Here is a 15,366-nt window from a genome sequence, read left to right on the forward strand (position 1 = left end):
TCCCTGTTCCATGGTAGGGGAAGAACATAAATATTTAATGCTCAAGAAACCCTTCATTAATCTTAAACATGAATTGGAAAATCTTCTCTGGAAAAGTAATTATTAGAGCTGAAGATACAAGATACAGGCAAGCAACCAGTCTTATTTTAGGCTGCTTCACAAGAAAGTTTACCTTTTTCAGTGGTTTGAGGAAAACAACACCGCAGCCTTCTCCCCTTCCATAGCCATCTGCTTTTTTGGAGAAGGGTTTGCTTATGCCCTCTGGAGAGATCATCTTTGCTTTACTGAGAGATACAAAGGTGCGGGGATCTATTATGCAGTTCACCCCACCACAGATTGCTGCCTCACAGTCTCCTGTAGTAAAACAGAAACATACTCATGTTGAGATGGTCCAGGTGATAGACAGAAACAGTAGCAATCCTAATTTCATTGTCCAGCGTCTCTTCAGACCCAGTACCTGATTTAATGGCTCGCAAGGCGTAGTGCAGAGCAAAAAGAAAAGATGAACAGGCAGTGTCAATAGTCAGGGACGGTCCAGTCAGATTAAATGTGAATGACACCCTGTTAGCAGCAATGCTCATGGCTGTTCCTGTACCATCATAATGGTTTATTGCACTCACTGCTGTGCTTGTTACGATTTCATAGTCTCGATTCATAAGTCCTGTAAAATATAAGATATGTGTCAAGTTAACCCAGGCCAACAACAGGGATGTACAGCTCTAAACCTGATGGTGTGTTTTGGTTTTCATTTTAATAGTAAACCATGTGGCATCAGTGCTCCTGTGATGAACCTTTACTTCAACACAAGTCAAAGGCAAAATTATACTGGAAAACAGTGTACTGGAAAAAAGTGTAGGCCTGTGCAGAAGCCCAGAAGATAAGGGGCTAATGTGTTCATCTCAAACACCGATAGCCAGAGAGCCATGGAGCCAAACAGGGACTGCTGGTAATAACCAAGAACTGTCGAAAGAACAAGATGTGACTGGAGAAGGGGGCCAGAAGGGGGCAGAGGTAGAGCAGCACTTTTCTGGGATAAACATCCTTGTTCTAGTCTGTTGAGACACAGTCCCAGATTCACAAAATCACTGAATCAATTAGGTTGGAAAAGACCTCTGAGATCATCAAGTCCAGCCTATGACCAAATACCACCACGTCAACTAGACCGTAGCACTTAAGTGCCATGCCCAGTCTTTCCTTAAACATCTCCAGGGATGGTGACTCCACCACCTCTCCAGCCCATTCCAATATCCAATCACCTTTTTTGTGAAGAATTTCTTCTTAATGTCCAACCTAAACTTCCCCTGGTGCAGCTTAAGACTATGTCCTCTTGTTCTGTCTCTAGTTGCCCGGGAGAAGAGACCAACCCCCACCAGGCTATACCCTCCTTTCAGGTAGTTGTAGAGAGCGATAAGATCACCCCTGAACCTCCTCTTCTCGAGACTAAACAACCTCAGCTCCCTCAGCCTCTCCTCATAGGACATGCCCTCGAGACCCTTCACCAGCTTTCCTGCCCTTCTCTGGATCTGCCTCAATGTACTTCCTGAATTGAGGGGCCCAGAACTGGACACAGTACTCAAGGTGTGGCCTCACCAGTGCCAAGTATAGGAGAAGAATCACTTTCCTAGACCTGCTGGCCACACTATTGTTGATACAGGCCAGGATGCCATTGGCCTTCTTGGCCACCTGGACACAGCTGCTTCATGTTCAGCAACTTTGACCAGCACCTCCAGGGCCTTTTCCACTGGGCCACTTTCCAACCACTCTGTCCCCATCAACAAACAAAAGACAGCATCAGCACAGAAGTGGGCATGAACTGTCGACCAAAGGTCAATCTAGTGCAGGGGGGGATCAAGACCACCCAAGACTCACAAACCCTCCAACCCATTTCCAGAAAGATCTCAAAGAACGGACTGCTCATGATAACTACTTCACATGGAAAGCAAGAAACCTGTCTTCAGGGTGGGGAAACCTGTCTATAAAAAGGTACCCCCACCAAGCCTGGGGGGCACCCCCAGGACCCTGGATGCTGGAACCACAACTGGTGATCTCTTCATCTTTTCTTTTTTTTCTTTCTTTCTTTTTCTTTCTTTCTTTCTTTCTTCCTTTCATTCTTTCTTTCTTTTCCTCTCTTTCTCTCTCTCTTTCTCTCTTCCCCTCTTTAACTCATCTCTTCCTTTCTCTCTTCACTTTCACCCTACCCCTTTAACCAAAACCACTGCCATGTGCTTATATAGTAGGTCAGGGACTGACATACCAATTGCCATGCCAGCTTTGTAATTTACTAATAAAACTGTGGTTTTTTGCAGACTGGAGCATTTATGAATCTTGGGTGTTCCCTTCCCCTTAAGGGTGGGACATCACAGCCTGGCTTGGGACTATCATTCTCGGGAAGGGTTGGGGAGGCAGTTTAATTGTTTCCTGCTTCCACTTCAGTACCTGAAGACAGGAAGAGGAGCACCTAAAAGAGATACAGGAATTGTATCATGAACTTCTAGAGCCTAGTAATTCTCTCCAAAGATAACCAGGAGTAGCATAGCACAGTAGCCTTAGATCTCCAGTGCTGGACATATCTGGAAAGTTTATGAAGGAGTGCTCCAGTCTTTGGGAGGTTCCAACACACTTTCTTTGACATGAAATTTTCATCTTACCAACAAAAACACCTGTTTTGGTGCCACTGACAGCTTCTACAGGGACTCCTGCATCCTCCAGGGCTTTGTATGTGCATTCTATCAGTAACTTCTGCTGAGGATCCATGCGTTCAGCTTCCATGTTATTAATCCCAAACAGGTGGTTGTCAAAGGAATTAAATCTAAAATGCACAGACCAGAAAATAGTACAATATATATTTCCTTCTAGACTCACAGTACACATTTTTCGCAATTTCACAAAAAGCAAAGCAACAACTGTTGTTTAGGCCACAATCCCCATTTATGAAATTTAGGAAAAATGTGTCTAGGCCAAGGATGTTTGATGTCCCACCACAGAAGATGTGTTTTTATCAATGATTAGGCATTGCAGAGGTAAGAGCCCACTCCTAGACAGTTTTATTTCCATGGTTATTCCACTAGTACCAACAGGACTCCTCAGATTATGAAATGTGCAGAATGAGTCTCCTTCTGCTGTAATGTGGTCTTAGCCAAGGAGTTATAAACAGTATTGTCTTCTACCTTATTTTAAGCCAATACAGACCCATGCTTTACAGTTTACAACCAATAGCTAGAGCATCAGCTCAAGTGTTTCCAAGAGATACCCCTACTTCTCTAACAACAAATTCCAAATACTTTGTGCGTGTGTGTTTCTTTACAAACATCTTCAGAGTAGGCCCACGCTTACAAAAGACCAAGTCCAACCTTAATCTTGTACCCCAAGATCACATTTGTGTGGCCTTCTATCATCCCTTGATTTCAGTGCAGAATTCAATATCTAACATGGGACTAATCACTGAAGTAATTTTGTGCCCTACAATTCAACCCTACCGAGTGTTAATCCCAGGAGCCAATAAGATTTTTTTTGTGCATGTCAACTTCTCATTTCATTAAAGGTCTGCAGCCTGAGCATTTACAGTGAATGTAGAATTCAAATAAAAGACAAATCTGTTGACCATAATAATTTGCTATTCTTCCCATCAGTCACAGCCTCTGAACAGCTGTACCCATAGTCTAAGTACAACAAAAATCAGTGGCACAGGGCAGCAGCAGACTCACTCATCGAGAAGAGCAGCTCGCGTTGTACATATTTTTCCTGGCTTGTTATCATCTGGATCATACCACTCTTTGGCATTAAATCTCTCAGGGGGGATTTCCACTGTGCAGTTTTTGCCTTCCTCCAGCACTTTCCAGAAACTGTCAATTCCATCTCCTGTTGTCAAAGTTTTCAAAATAGATTAAATTATGGGCTCCCCTCCCCTCGCAGACTCAGAAATGCACAATCAGCTACAAGAACTCCCACAGGTAAATCTAGGTTGCTTACATAGAATTGCCAGAGAAAGAACAGATCATTCTTTAGTGAGAGGAAATTGAAAAGCATGACTGGTCCCTTCACTGTTTGTCTAAAAGCAAAGGAACCCCACAAAATCCTTAACCACCTTCTCTCCCCATTTCCCTACTGTCTCACTGCACCCACAGTACATACTGCTACAAAGCAGGAAGTTTTCTTTTAGGAAAACCCAACCTATCCATATCACAGGCACAGCTGGTGATACTCTTCGGCCCTCGATCTGTCCAGCACGACCTTTTAAAAAGATCCTACAAGTAGCAAAGCAACACATTCTACTAAGGGAGGAACATGTTGTTTTCCTCCATTTCAACACTAATTAATTACTCTGCTTTTCCATGTTCACTCACAGCCGGCTTTGCTTTTACCCCAAACTTACCTCCAGGAAAGTTACATCCTATTCCAACAATAGCAACTTCGTCTGCAGTCTCAATCTCCATCTTCTGGGCTGCACAATATAGGTGCACTGTCAGTCAGATCAAACAATTAGGCATTTCCCATTACATAAATCTTAGCTTAAAAGGTGAACTTCTCACAAACACATATACCACTTACACTTGTTCAAAGCTTCATTCATCTTGAATGAGCTATTGTTGGTTGTGATGACAACGACACTCCCCACAGGGGACCAGAGCTGTGCTGTATTTTTCTTGCTGTCCCTCCCTTCAGAGGAAAATCCCCGTTTAATTCCCCAAACTCCCTCATTCACAGACACTTCCTTTTTACTGTTTAACCTCTGCTACTCCTGCCAGTTGATCTGCTCTTGAGCCTTTCCTTAGATTAGTTCTGCGTTTCTTCTTCTCTACGGAAGTGGACAGTGCATTGGCCAAGTCAGACTTTCAGCTCTATTGTCTCTATCCTATTCACAAAGCACATCTCCCACACAGACTCTACAAATTAGCACTTTAAACCAGACCATGGAAACAGGCAACCAATGACCAAGCTGCTGAAGGAACAAAATGTGCATCTTCCATGCTCCAGAAAAGTGCCTGAAAAGCAGCACTTCATTCCCTGGATCCCAAGGCTGCCTAGCTTTTGCAGGCACAGGTTGACCCCCACAGACCATGCTGAGAGCCACATGATCTCACTGTTCCTGACAATGCACAGTCTCCAGGTAGCCCCACTACAGCCGTACAAGTAACTGGCTTTCAGCTCATTTCCAGCTCCACAGGGAAAGATTTTTGTTGCAAAACAACTCACAATAATACATTTTTTTAAATCAATTAGAAAAAAAAAAAGTACTTGGGATCAAATTAAATACCTCACTATAAAATTGAAAAGCGATTTTTTTCCTTAATTCTGGGAAAGGAACTTGTCAGATAAAAATCAGCTCAACTGAACCAATTAGAACTCACTAGGATGCCCACCTCCTCCTGGCATTGCTTCAACCCACAAAGAGGAGAAGATGCCTTTTGAAAGGTTTTGGGAGGGATTCTTGGCAGTGGGATAGATTCTCATCTCAATCATACCACAGAACATCCCAAAGAGCCCTTCTCAGTCACTGACTGACAGCAATGAAGCAAAGATGAGACTGTTTGACAGCCCCACATATTATTCAGTTATCATTTCTTGGAGATTTGTTTTGAAAGGTGAAATTAAGAATAACTGCTCAGGTTCACACTTTGAAAAATTTACTTCCTGGATCCATTAACTAAGACTGAAAAAGATAAAAAGACACCTAGCAAGAATAAGGAGATCAGAATCTGGCTCTCTAGGAGTAAATTATTTTACTAATAATACAAATTCTGAAATGCTATAACAATTGTTTCCTTTTGGTTCTTTCAAAATTGTCTCTGATTTCTATGATTCTATTATTTCTTATTTTAATGTAATTGATAAGCTAAAGCTGCAAAGCCCAACAAAGATGCTTTTATCACAAAGGTACTTTTAAGCACTGTTCTTAAGTTAGCACTTGAATAGCAAATAGTAGAAAAATAAGGACCTCCTGACTATAACATAAACCACGTCTTTGGCATCTAGAGAGTTATCCAGTGAGCCATATAACTCTTACCTTATAACTTCCCCGTAGGGTGGAGTAATTGGCTGAGTCTGTGGAAGAAGTTTATATAGGATTCTGTCCAGTTTCTCATTCAAATATGCATGCTAAAATGTTAACGCCTTTCAGAGGAAAAAAGCAAATGAGTAATGTGGTTAGTCAGTGACCCCTACTAAAGTTCAAAACTACTTCTCTGAAGTAGTAAATTCTTGGTCATCTGGTCTCACACTAGAATAAGTGTAAAATTTCTGTCTTATTTAACTTTTTACCATCAGCAAAACAATTAATTGGAGATATCTTGCCATGAAATAGCCCATAAAAATTTTAAGGATATGATTTAAAAGACTCTGTCTTTAAATTAACAACTCAATTTGGTTTGTTCTTAATATCAAGAAATCTGAACTAGTGTTTAAAGACCCATCCATTTATTGAAGGCATCATTTGTGAATACAAAGCACAAACTCTTTATAAACTTGTCCAGTAGTCTCTGCTAGACACCTTTTTCACTATCCCTCATCTGATTTTACCCCAATCACCCAAACTCATCTTTCTTCTCTTCTGAGTTTGTAATGGAATCACAGGGTTGTATTCATATATGGTTAACGTTTTTCCTGGTTGTGGGACCCAGCTCTTTCCAAAAAGACTGCAAAAAAACATTATGCTGAGAATAAACAGTTTATTCTGACACTGAATAACTTCATAACCTGCTCTGAAAAACTCAAATTCTTCTCTGCATTTCATAGCTGAAAATCTCAGTCACTCACTTTTCTGTATTCTGAGGGTTTGGGGAGTTATTCAATGATTTCTTAATTTAATTAACCCACTTCTCTGATATCATTATGAGGCTTATTCACAAGATGGCTAGTTTGGTACTGACTTGATAATCTCCATGTTTTACACTGGTTTAAAGAACACCCTTGTTAGTACTGGCACCGTTAACATCCCCTGGCAGAACAGAATGTGGGTTCATCAGGTGAACTAGGAATGCACCATGGAACCTCCATTATAGTTTCACTATTAGCATCTGGAAACAATAGACGCTAAGCCATATTTTGAGGTATTGCTTAGGTATTGGTATAATATTGAAATGAATCCTGCATATCTATGGCCATTAACTTCAATGCAAGCTAAACCAATCTGAACACCAGTGACCCGAACACAATATGAACAATGTAAACACTAGTGCAGGACAAAGAAAGTGTTGTTAATGTCATTGGTTCAGAAGGTAAGACTTGTTTATATTTACCAGTGCGTTGCCTGAGTGCTGATGACTTGCGCTAGTCTCATCATAGCTGGAGTATATTAATAAACCCAAATGATTGCTCAATCCTTCTGAGCAACACCAGAAAAAGAAATAGGAACTAAGTATGGAAGCACATGTAGCAATAACAGATTAAGTCTGTTACTAATGTAGGAAGCCTATTTATAACTGAATTTTAAGTTGGTTCGTCATCAAGTTTCATCATATTTCCTCTAAGCTTAAAAGTAAAAAGTTCAAAAGGGAAACAAAGACGTGTCATACTGGAGGCACTACATTTGTTTTGCCTTCAATGTCATTACAGTATCCACCTCTGAACCAAACCTTTGGTTTGTTCTATCTGTATCTATGTCTGATAATTCCAAAAGGACAAATAAAATATGTACATATTTCCCCCAGTTTTCAAACCAGCTGCCAAGACTTAGATATAGGAAAATATCTATTTACTTGCCTAGAGTTCATTATTTCAATCAAGTTTTTCCTCTCTTCTCATAGGAAAATATGCATGAGTGAAGTACCTGTGGGACTGGATTTCTTTCAGAGATAACACAGAGAAAAAGGGGGGGAAAAAGGTTTTTAGTTCAAAGGTTTTTAGTTCAAAGTAGATATTAAGACTAAAATACTTGTAGGTTCCCTGTTTCCATCAGGACACAAGAAGGATTACTACACAAATCACTAGAAGTTATTTCTTCACTGAAGCAGTGCTCTGACAAGCTAGGAGGTGGTAACACAAATATCTCATTCTGCATTATCACGAAAACCTAATAAGAAAAGGCACTGTCTCCTGGGCAAAACAATTTTCAATCAGTCAAATCTGAAAAATTAGCTTTGTACATAATTACAGTTAACAGATATTTGTGTGGTATTGAATGAGGGAGCATTATTTACCTTTTTCATTCTACAGCTATGAAGTTTTCCAGTACACTGTTATTATCCCTGGTTTTGGTATTGTTATAGCAATGATAATGACACCAAGCATGGCAGGGTTCTGCTATGCCAGGAGCTATACTAATCCATAGGGAGAAAAAGGTGCCACCACAAAGAGTAATAGGTGTGACAAACCCAAGTTCTTTTCATTACTTTCCAGTGCTCTGCACTATGGGGCTAGACAGGAGGAACAGAAGGAAAGGGAAGAGCAGCTCCTGATCTCTACATTATTTTTCTTGGATTTTTTTTCCCCACTTTAGTACAAATCCCATGTATGATTGTAAAAATAAGCCTTTTATATGACAGTAAATGATTCAAAGCTATCTGCATGAATTTGCTGAGAGCCTGAAACAATAAAGTGTCCAGGCCCTGCCCCATTCAGTCTAACTGTGGAGAGTTTGGTGCCATTGCTCACAGTCTGAACATGGACAAAAGCAACCATTTTTCTGATGATCAACAGGTAGAAGAGAAGACATGACATAATAGTACGAAGATCTCTGCCAATTTTCCAAAAATCTGAATGATAAAGAAAGGATAGAGCACAAGAGGATTTGTCTTAACTTCTTAGAGGCAGAATCTGGAAGCTATATGCCTTGCACAAAGTCTGAACATTGCTGGCCCATGAATAGGGTTCATCTCATTTAGCCTGAGCCACCTATTGTTAGGCACATCATCTGTGCAAGCCATATAGCTTTCTTCTCCAAAGACATTAGAGAAAAAGCCTGCAGTGGGAAAATCAGGTCAATTCAAATGGTTAAAGTTATATAAAACCACTTTCACTGGCAAGAACAGTAGAACAATAATTTCCCTGTACATACTCAGTATTCCTTTTCATGTATGCAAGGATGCCATTAATTCTTTTTACCATACACTTAATCTGAGATGTGAAATAGGATGGTTATCTAACAAGACTTTCAGTTTCCTTTTCTGAATTACAGCTTCTCATAAAGAAATACCACTTTCTCTATTCCTGATTCATGATGTTGCATTGAGCTATTTAAAAATGTTTCCCTGACAATTCCACTATTGAGTAACTGCATCTGGTATCAAGGCTTAAATTGAGGTGTTTAAGCTGTTATTTTTTTAAAAAAATGGAACATACCTGTGCATAAATAGGTATACTTAAAAAAAAAAAGGTAAAACTAGCCTTGAACAATTGGGGAAAGCCATGTGTAGCCTTTACAGTAAATATTAGAAGCATTTTCATAGAATCTTAGAATATCAGGTTGGAAGGGACCTCAGGGATCATCTGGTCCAATCTTTCTTCGCAAAAGCACTGTCTAGACCAGATGGCACAGCACCCTGTCCATCTGAATCTTAAAAATGTCCAAAATTGGGAAATTCACCACTTCCCTGGGGAGATTATTCCAATGGTTGGTTGTTCTCACTGGGATAAATGTTCATCTTGTGTCCAATCAGAATCATCTCAGGAGTAATTTGTACCCATTACCTCTTGTCTTTTCCACTTGACTGTAAAAATCAAGTCTCTGTCTTCTTTGTAGCCACCCTTTAAACACTGGAACATGGTGAAAAGGTCTCCCCCAAGCCTTCTTTTCTCAAGGCTGAACAAACCCAGTTCTTTCAGCCTTTCCTCACATGGCAGGCTTCCCAGTCCTTGGATCATCTTTGTGGCCCTTCTCTGGACCCTCTGCAGCCTGTCCACATCTTTTTTGTGTAATAGGGACAAAAACTGAACACAAAATTCCAGGTGTTACCTGGCAAGTGCTGAGTAGAGTGGAATAATCACATCAATGACATCTTTATCACGGCTGCTGATGCCCTTGTTGATGCAGCCCAGGATCCTGTTGGTTTTCTTTGCTGCAGCAGACTGTGCATAACATTGAACCACTTGTCCACCTGGACCCCCAGGTGCCTTCCCCCATAGTTTCTCCTCAACAGCTGGGTAAATCCCAATGTGTGTTGCACTTCTGGATTATGCTTTCCCAGGTGCAAGACGTTACACTTGTCTTCGTTAACTTCATAAGGTTCTCAGTAGCTCACTGTTCCAGCCTGTCCAGGTCTTCCTGCAGGGTGGCTCTCCATTCCAAAGTGTCCACTTCTCCACTCAGTTTGGGGGAAGCAATCTTCATCAGGGTACACTTGATCCCATCATCCAGATCACTTATGAAGATATCAAACAGTGTTGGGCCAAATATTGATCCCTGGGAGACTCCACCGTGACAGGTTCCCAGTTTGAAAAGGAGCTATTTGCCACCCACCTCTGGGTGTAGCCTGTCAGTCAGTTCCCATCCACAACATGGACTCCTCCTCTAGGCATCAGTCTCTCTACAAGGAAGTTGTAGGAAACTGTATTGAAAGTCTTGGAGAAATCCAGGTAGACAATGTCTACCACTTTTCTCACATCAACTGAACAGGTTACTTTGTTGTAGGTCATCAGGTTTGTCAAGCACAATTTGCCCTTGGTGAACCCGTGCTGGCTTTTCCCAATGATGTGCTTCATCTGATAGCATTTGTTCCATAACTTTCCCAGGGACTGAAGTAAGACTGATGGGCCTATGATTTCCTGGAGCCTCCTTTAAGCCCTTCTTGTAGATGCAGGTGACACTAGCCTTCTTTCAGCCTTCTGGGTTGCCCCCAGTCTCCACAACTTCTCAAAGCTTGTGGAGAGTGGCCTCACAATGACATCAGTCAGCTCTTAACACCCTTGGGTGGATATTGGCAGGGCCCACTGATTTGGACGGGTCAAGGTAATAGTTCACACACCAGCTCTTCATTCACTGGTGGTGGGTCTGTGTTCTCATCAACCTGGATTTTTGTTCCCAAGGCCTGAGGCCCAACAGTGCTGGTAAAGATGGAGCACTGAGAGCATTGAGAGCATTGAGAACCTCTGCCTTTTCAGGGTTGTTGGTGTCTAATTCACCTCTCGCCAATATTTCCCTTCTGTTTCTGCTTGTTGTTTACATACCTGAAGAACCCTTTCCTGTGTTTTTTGGCATCTCTGGCCAATTTCAATTTGACTGAGCTTTTGCTTTTCTAACTGCATCTCTGCACACCCTGGCAAGGTTCTTGTAGTCCTCAATGGGTATTCATTCACTTTTCCATCTCTGGTATGCGTCTCTTTTGGTTTTGAGCAAATGCAGAAGCTCTCAGTTAAGCCAAGGGGGTCTCTCATTGCACCTACTTTGCTTTCCTTTAGAGGGGATGAACTGTTTTTGTGCTTCCAGGACAGCATTCTTGAAAAACTCCTAGCACTCACTAGCTCCTTTATCCTCCATGGAAGCTTCCTACATAATCCCTCTCAAGTGAGTTCTGGGTGAGCTAAAGTTTGCTCTTCTAAAATCTAAACCTTTTATCTTAGTACTAACCCTCAACATGCATAACATGATCCCAAACTCCACAATATTGGGATCACTGTAACCAAGGCTATCACTAACATTGCAATATAACAATAAAACATTACAAGGAATTACAAAGAAGATTTTCTTGGTTTGTGAGTAGCAAGTCCAGCAGTGCCTCATTTCTGGTTGGCACATGTAACACTTGTATAAGGAAGGAGTCCTCTATGCATTCCAGGTACATGATGGATAACATGAGCTACTGTATTGTCCTTACAACAAATCTCTGGGTAGTTGAAGTCCCCCAAAAGAACCAGGTTCCTTCGACCTGAAACTTGCTTAAGTGACTCAAATATTGCATCAGCCTTATCATCCTGGTTTGGAGGTTGGTAGCAGATGCCAACCGCAAAATCCTCCTTGGAGATGAGCCCTCTGATCTTGATCCAGAGGTATGCTATAGGACTTCAACGGTCAATGTTGTTGACTTCTGTATATTCAGGTTCTCCTTATCATAAAGCATGACTCCTCTTCTTCTCTTCCTGTCTTTACGAAACAGTCGATAGCCATCTGTCATAATACCCCAGTCATGTGAATTGTCCCACCATGTTTCAGTTATTCCTACGATATCATAACTTTCTGACTGATGCACAGAGTTCCAGTTCCTCATGGTTGTTCCCCAGGCAGCATGCATTGGTAAACACACACTTGAGGGGTGAGGTGGCTGTGTTCTGGTTCTCATCTGGGCAGTTAGATAAGGAAAATTTGTCACTGCTCTGGTTGGCCTGACTTATTACCCAGTTGGTTGCAATGGCATGAGTGTTGCCACTTTGGACCCCACACTCATAGTCCTCCAGTTTAAAGTCAACCTCACCACGTTGTCCAGCCTGCTACCAAAGATTGTCTTGCCTCTTCTATACAGGGCAACCCTAATCCTAACCCTAACCCTTCCCAAGCTGTCTACGGTCATCAAAGAATGTCCTGTTGTCAGACCAGCAGATAGGTGCCTCAATGCCCCTTAACAGAGTATCACCCACTTCAAGCACTCTTCATTTCTTTTTGTGGTATCCACTGTGTGCTGTTGGTACAGTTTCTCCTTGCAGACCTTGCTCATGGGTATCTACAGCTGTTAAAGCTTCATATGTGGTTTCGGTTGTAATGCTGCAGGGTGGGGAATGAAGCAGAGTCCGACTTTTGTGGGTCACCAGGGCCAAAGATGCCTCATTCTCTGTGGTGTCTGTGAGAGGTGTATGGTTCTGAAACCACTTATCTATCTCTGTCTCAGCCCCTCTAATACTGTGCAGCCTTTTAACTGTTTCCTGCACCTCAGGCACCTAATGCAACATGCCTGTATTTGCAGGTACTTATCTTTAGTCTGGGAGAGGGGTTTGGGAACTCATTGCAACCTACTGTCTGTACTGAAGTCTCCTTCCTTACCAGCTCCATCTGCATGGAAGCATCAGACATCTCAGGGGGTTTCTCTGTAGAAACCCTGGTTTTATATCTGAGGTAAGGGCCCACCATTATGGCAGAGACCTAGAGCAATTCCCTGGGCTGTGGGCTTACAAGCAGGGTGCACAGCCCTTCTCACGTGCCCTTTCATGCAAGCTGCTGCACTCAATCCCTGTGCTGCGGCCTGTTTGCCCGCTCAATCCCCATCTGCCCATCCTGGTCACAGCACTCCCCAGAGCCATTTCAATCCCCCACAGTTGCTCCTGGCAAGGCCTGAGCTGCATAAGCCTTTCTCACGAGAGCTGCCATCTGCAGGCAGGAGCTCTCTGCCCTGCCTTGTGTCCCCAGCACCAGGAACCCCCTGTACCCTTGGATCAACCCTCAGCCACGGGACTTACCATTGCTGCTGCTGCACGCCTCACCGACTTTCCTTAATATTCAAGAGCAGATCATTTATACTTTCCCCAGCATTAAATTATCGAACAATTAAGATTTCTAATGCAAAAATAAATTGTGTACATTTTAATCTAGCCTGCAACCAAAACAGTAATAAGCAAAACAGAAGCTCTCTATTTGACAGCTAACAAATTGTAGCCTGAGGCTTCGACTAACAGCTCAATAAAGTCAACACTGTTTCTTTAAGAAAAGCTGTTTTTCTTCCCAGTCCCTATAAACCTGTTAGCAGCCCTCAGCTGCAGATTGGCCAGCTGTTACAGGATAACAGACAGCAAACAAGATCTCACAGAAATTGCATCTTCTGGCAATTTGCAAAGGTCTTACGCAAGTGGTGAGACAACCATATAACTCTGTTTAAATACACACATATCATCATCATGGCTAGGCTTCACGAACAAAGATCTGGGGAGGGCTCTGCCCACATTTGCTACAAGCACGCTGGTGGCTAAAAAGGCCAATATGAGATAGACAAGTCCAGTTGCAAAAGGCACAGCAGAAAGACTCCTTAGGTGGTATCGGCAAGACATGGTTCTTTCTGCGTTGTCTTTTCTCCTCAAGAGTGATTCTGCATGTGTTCTTAATATACACATGTATTACTGAAGGGAGTCTCTAAGTAGCCGAATGTGCAGGTTGCTTTGTCAGTCTTGTAGGCAGCATTAACATATTGACCTGTTTTAAGAAATTTCACATACATTCACACACAGAAGAATGCACACACCCCCCAAAGATACATGAGATCAGGAATGGCAAATGGCTAACGTTAGCCAAAAGAGAGATAACTAAACTCAAAGAATTAAATAATCCTTGCTAAAGACAAACAAATTAAATAATCCTTGCAGGATCTCAGATACATCACATACACACATTCATATTTTCAGTTAAAAAAAGCAATCAGTCAACATATAAATGCCTATGTAGATAAGCACTGCACAGCAGAGATACCTCTGGGACTAAGAAGTGGGCAGACTAAGAGACAGAGCTTCTCACTAACAAAAGAATTACTAAGATGTACTATGCATTATAGGCTTCTAGCAAAGTAAACTAAGATCCACATCAGACTTTTGCATTTCAGGGTACAGTTTCAGTATTTATTTGTAATTTTTAACAGCACTATCTCCAACACACAGAACAGCCCAGAAGAAAGACTATTGGTGACTCTTCTGCCCATCAGGTCTTACCTCCCTGACTTCTTGCTTCCCTGCAAGCATTACTAATTGGCATGTCAACAAAAGTTGTGGGAAATGCAAGTTTTCATAGAATCACAGAATGGTTCATGTTGGGAGGGATCTCTGCAGAAGATGTGGTTCAACTCCCCTGCTCAAGCAGGAACACCTAAACTTAAAGCTTGTCAACAGAGTTCTGTGAAAACTAGAAAGTTGAAGTGAGGCTCCAAAACACATTAGTAACAGGAGTAGAAAAAATTACTAAATAAGTAATTCCAAGGTGTAGATACCAGCGTGCAATGACTCTTATTTTCTGTACTCTGTGCTGCACTTCAACAAAGATTAATTTTGTTTTCTGATTAAAAATATCATACAAAACATGTGTTCGTGTACCATTATCAATAGGAAGACAACACAGACTACATCCAGATAAAGATTTCAAGATATAACTCAGGATTTCAATGAATGTTTGGGACTTAACAGATAAATTTAATTAAAAACAAAACCAAACCAACAAACAAAAAAACCCAAACTTGCTGGGTGAGCAAGCCTGGAAGGTGAACTGACAAGATACCTTTATCTGCAACTTAAAAAATCCCTGAATTACTATTGTTGCCATCCTGTTCACAACCAAAAGTAAGATGAAAAAGTAAGCATCACATTCTAGCAAGCCTATGAGGATCTAGAAAGACACACTAGACACTCCCATGAATTCAATCTGTTTAAACAGGCCCAGAGCACAGACACGTGTGGATTATTTCAAAACACAGAACTGATAACATTCATTTAGTTTAGCTTTGCGGGCACAGAAGATGGCGACACATATTT

At 41.7% G+C, this 15,366-nt stretch overlaps 1 protein-coding gene across 14 annotated transcripts in view; it reads right to left on the reverse strand.

The window, feature by feature from the left end:
- The window catches only part of LOC113986010 (highly reducing polyketide synthase cm3B-like), a 36,293-nt gene that overhangs the window by 6,268 nt on the left and 14,659 nt on the right, over nt 1-15,366 (reverse strand). For 12 of the 14 annotated variants that reach the window (XM_039380680.1, XM_039380679.1, XM_039380687.1 and 9 more), the window contains 6 exons: nt 6,005-6,111; nt 4,373-4,441; nt 3,705-3,858; nt 2,649-2,809; nt 458-661; nt 173-354 (listed from right to left, as the gene is read on the reverse strand). In XM_039380680.1, coding sequence (XP_039236614.1) covers nt 173-354; nt 458-661; nt 2,649-2,809; nt 3,705-3,858; nt 4,373-4,433 — 762 coding nt within the window. In that variant the 5' untranslated portion in view covers nt 4,434-4,441; nt 6,005-6,111. Of the gene's footprint in view, nt 1-172; nt 355-457; nt 662-2,648; nt 2,810-3,704; nt 3,859-4,372; nt 4,460-6,004; nt 6,112-9,624; nt 10,968-15,366 lie in introns of those variants that run through there. The other 2 variants (XM_039380690.1, XM_039380681.1) reach the window with 2 other exon arrangements.

The sequence above is a fragment of the Pipra filicauda genome, unplaced genomic scaffold (assembly GCF_003945595.2).
Source record: "Pipra filicauda isolate LSUMZ 115617 unplaced genomic scaffold, ASM394559v2 scaffold1_size10287979_pilon, whole genome shotgun sequence".
Lineage (NCBI taxonomy): Eukaryota > Metazoa > Chordata > Aves > Passeriformes > Pipridae > Pipra > Pipra filicauda.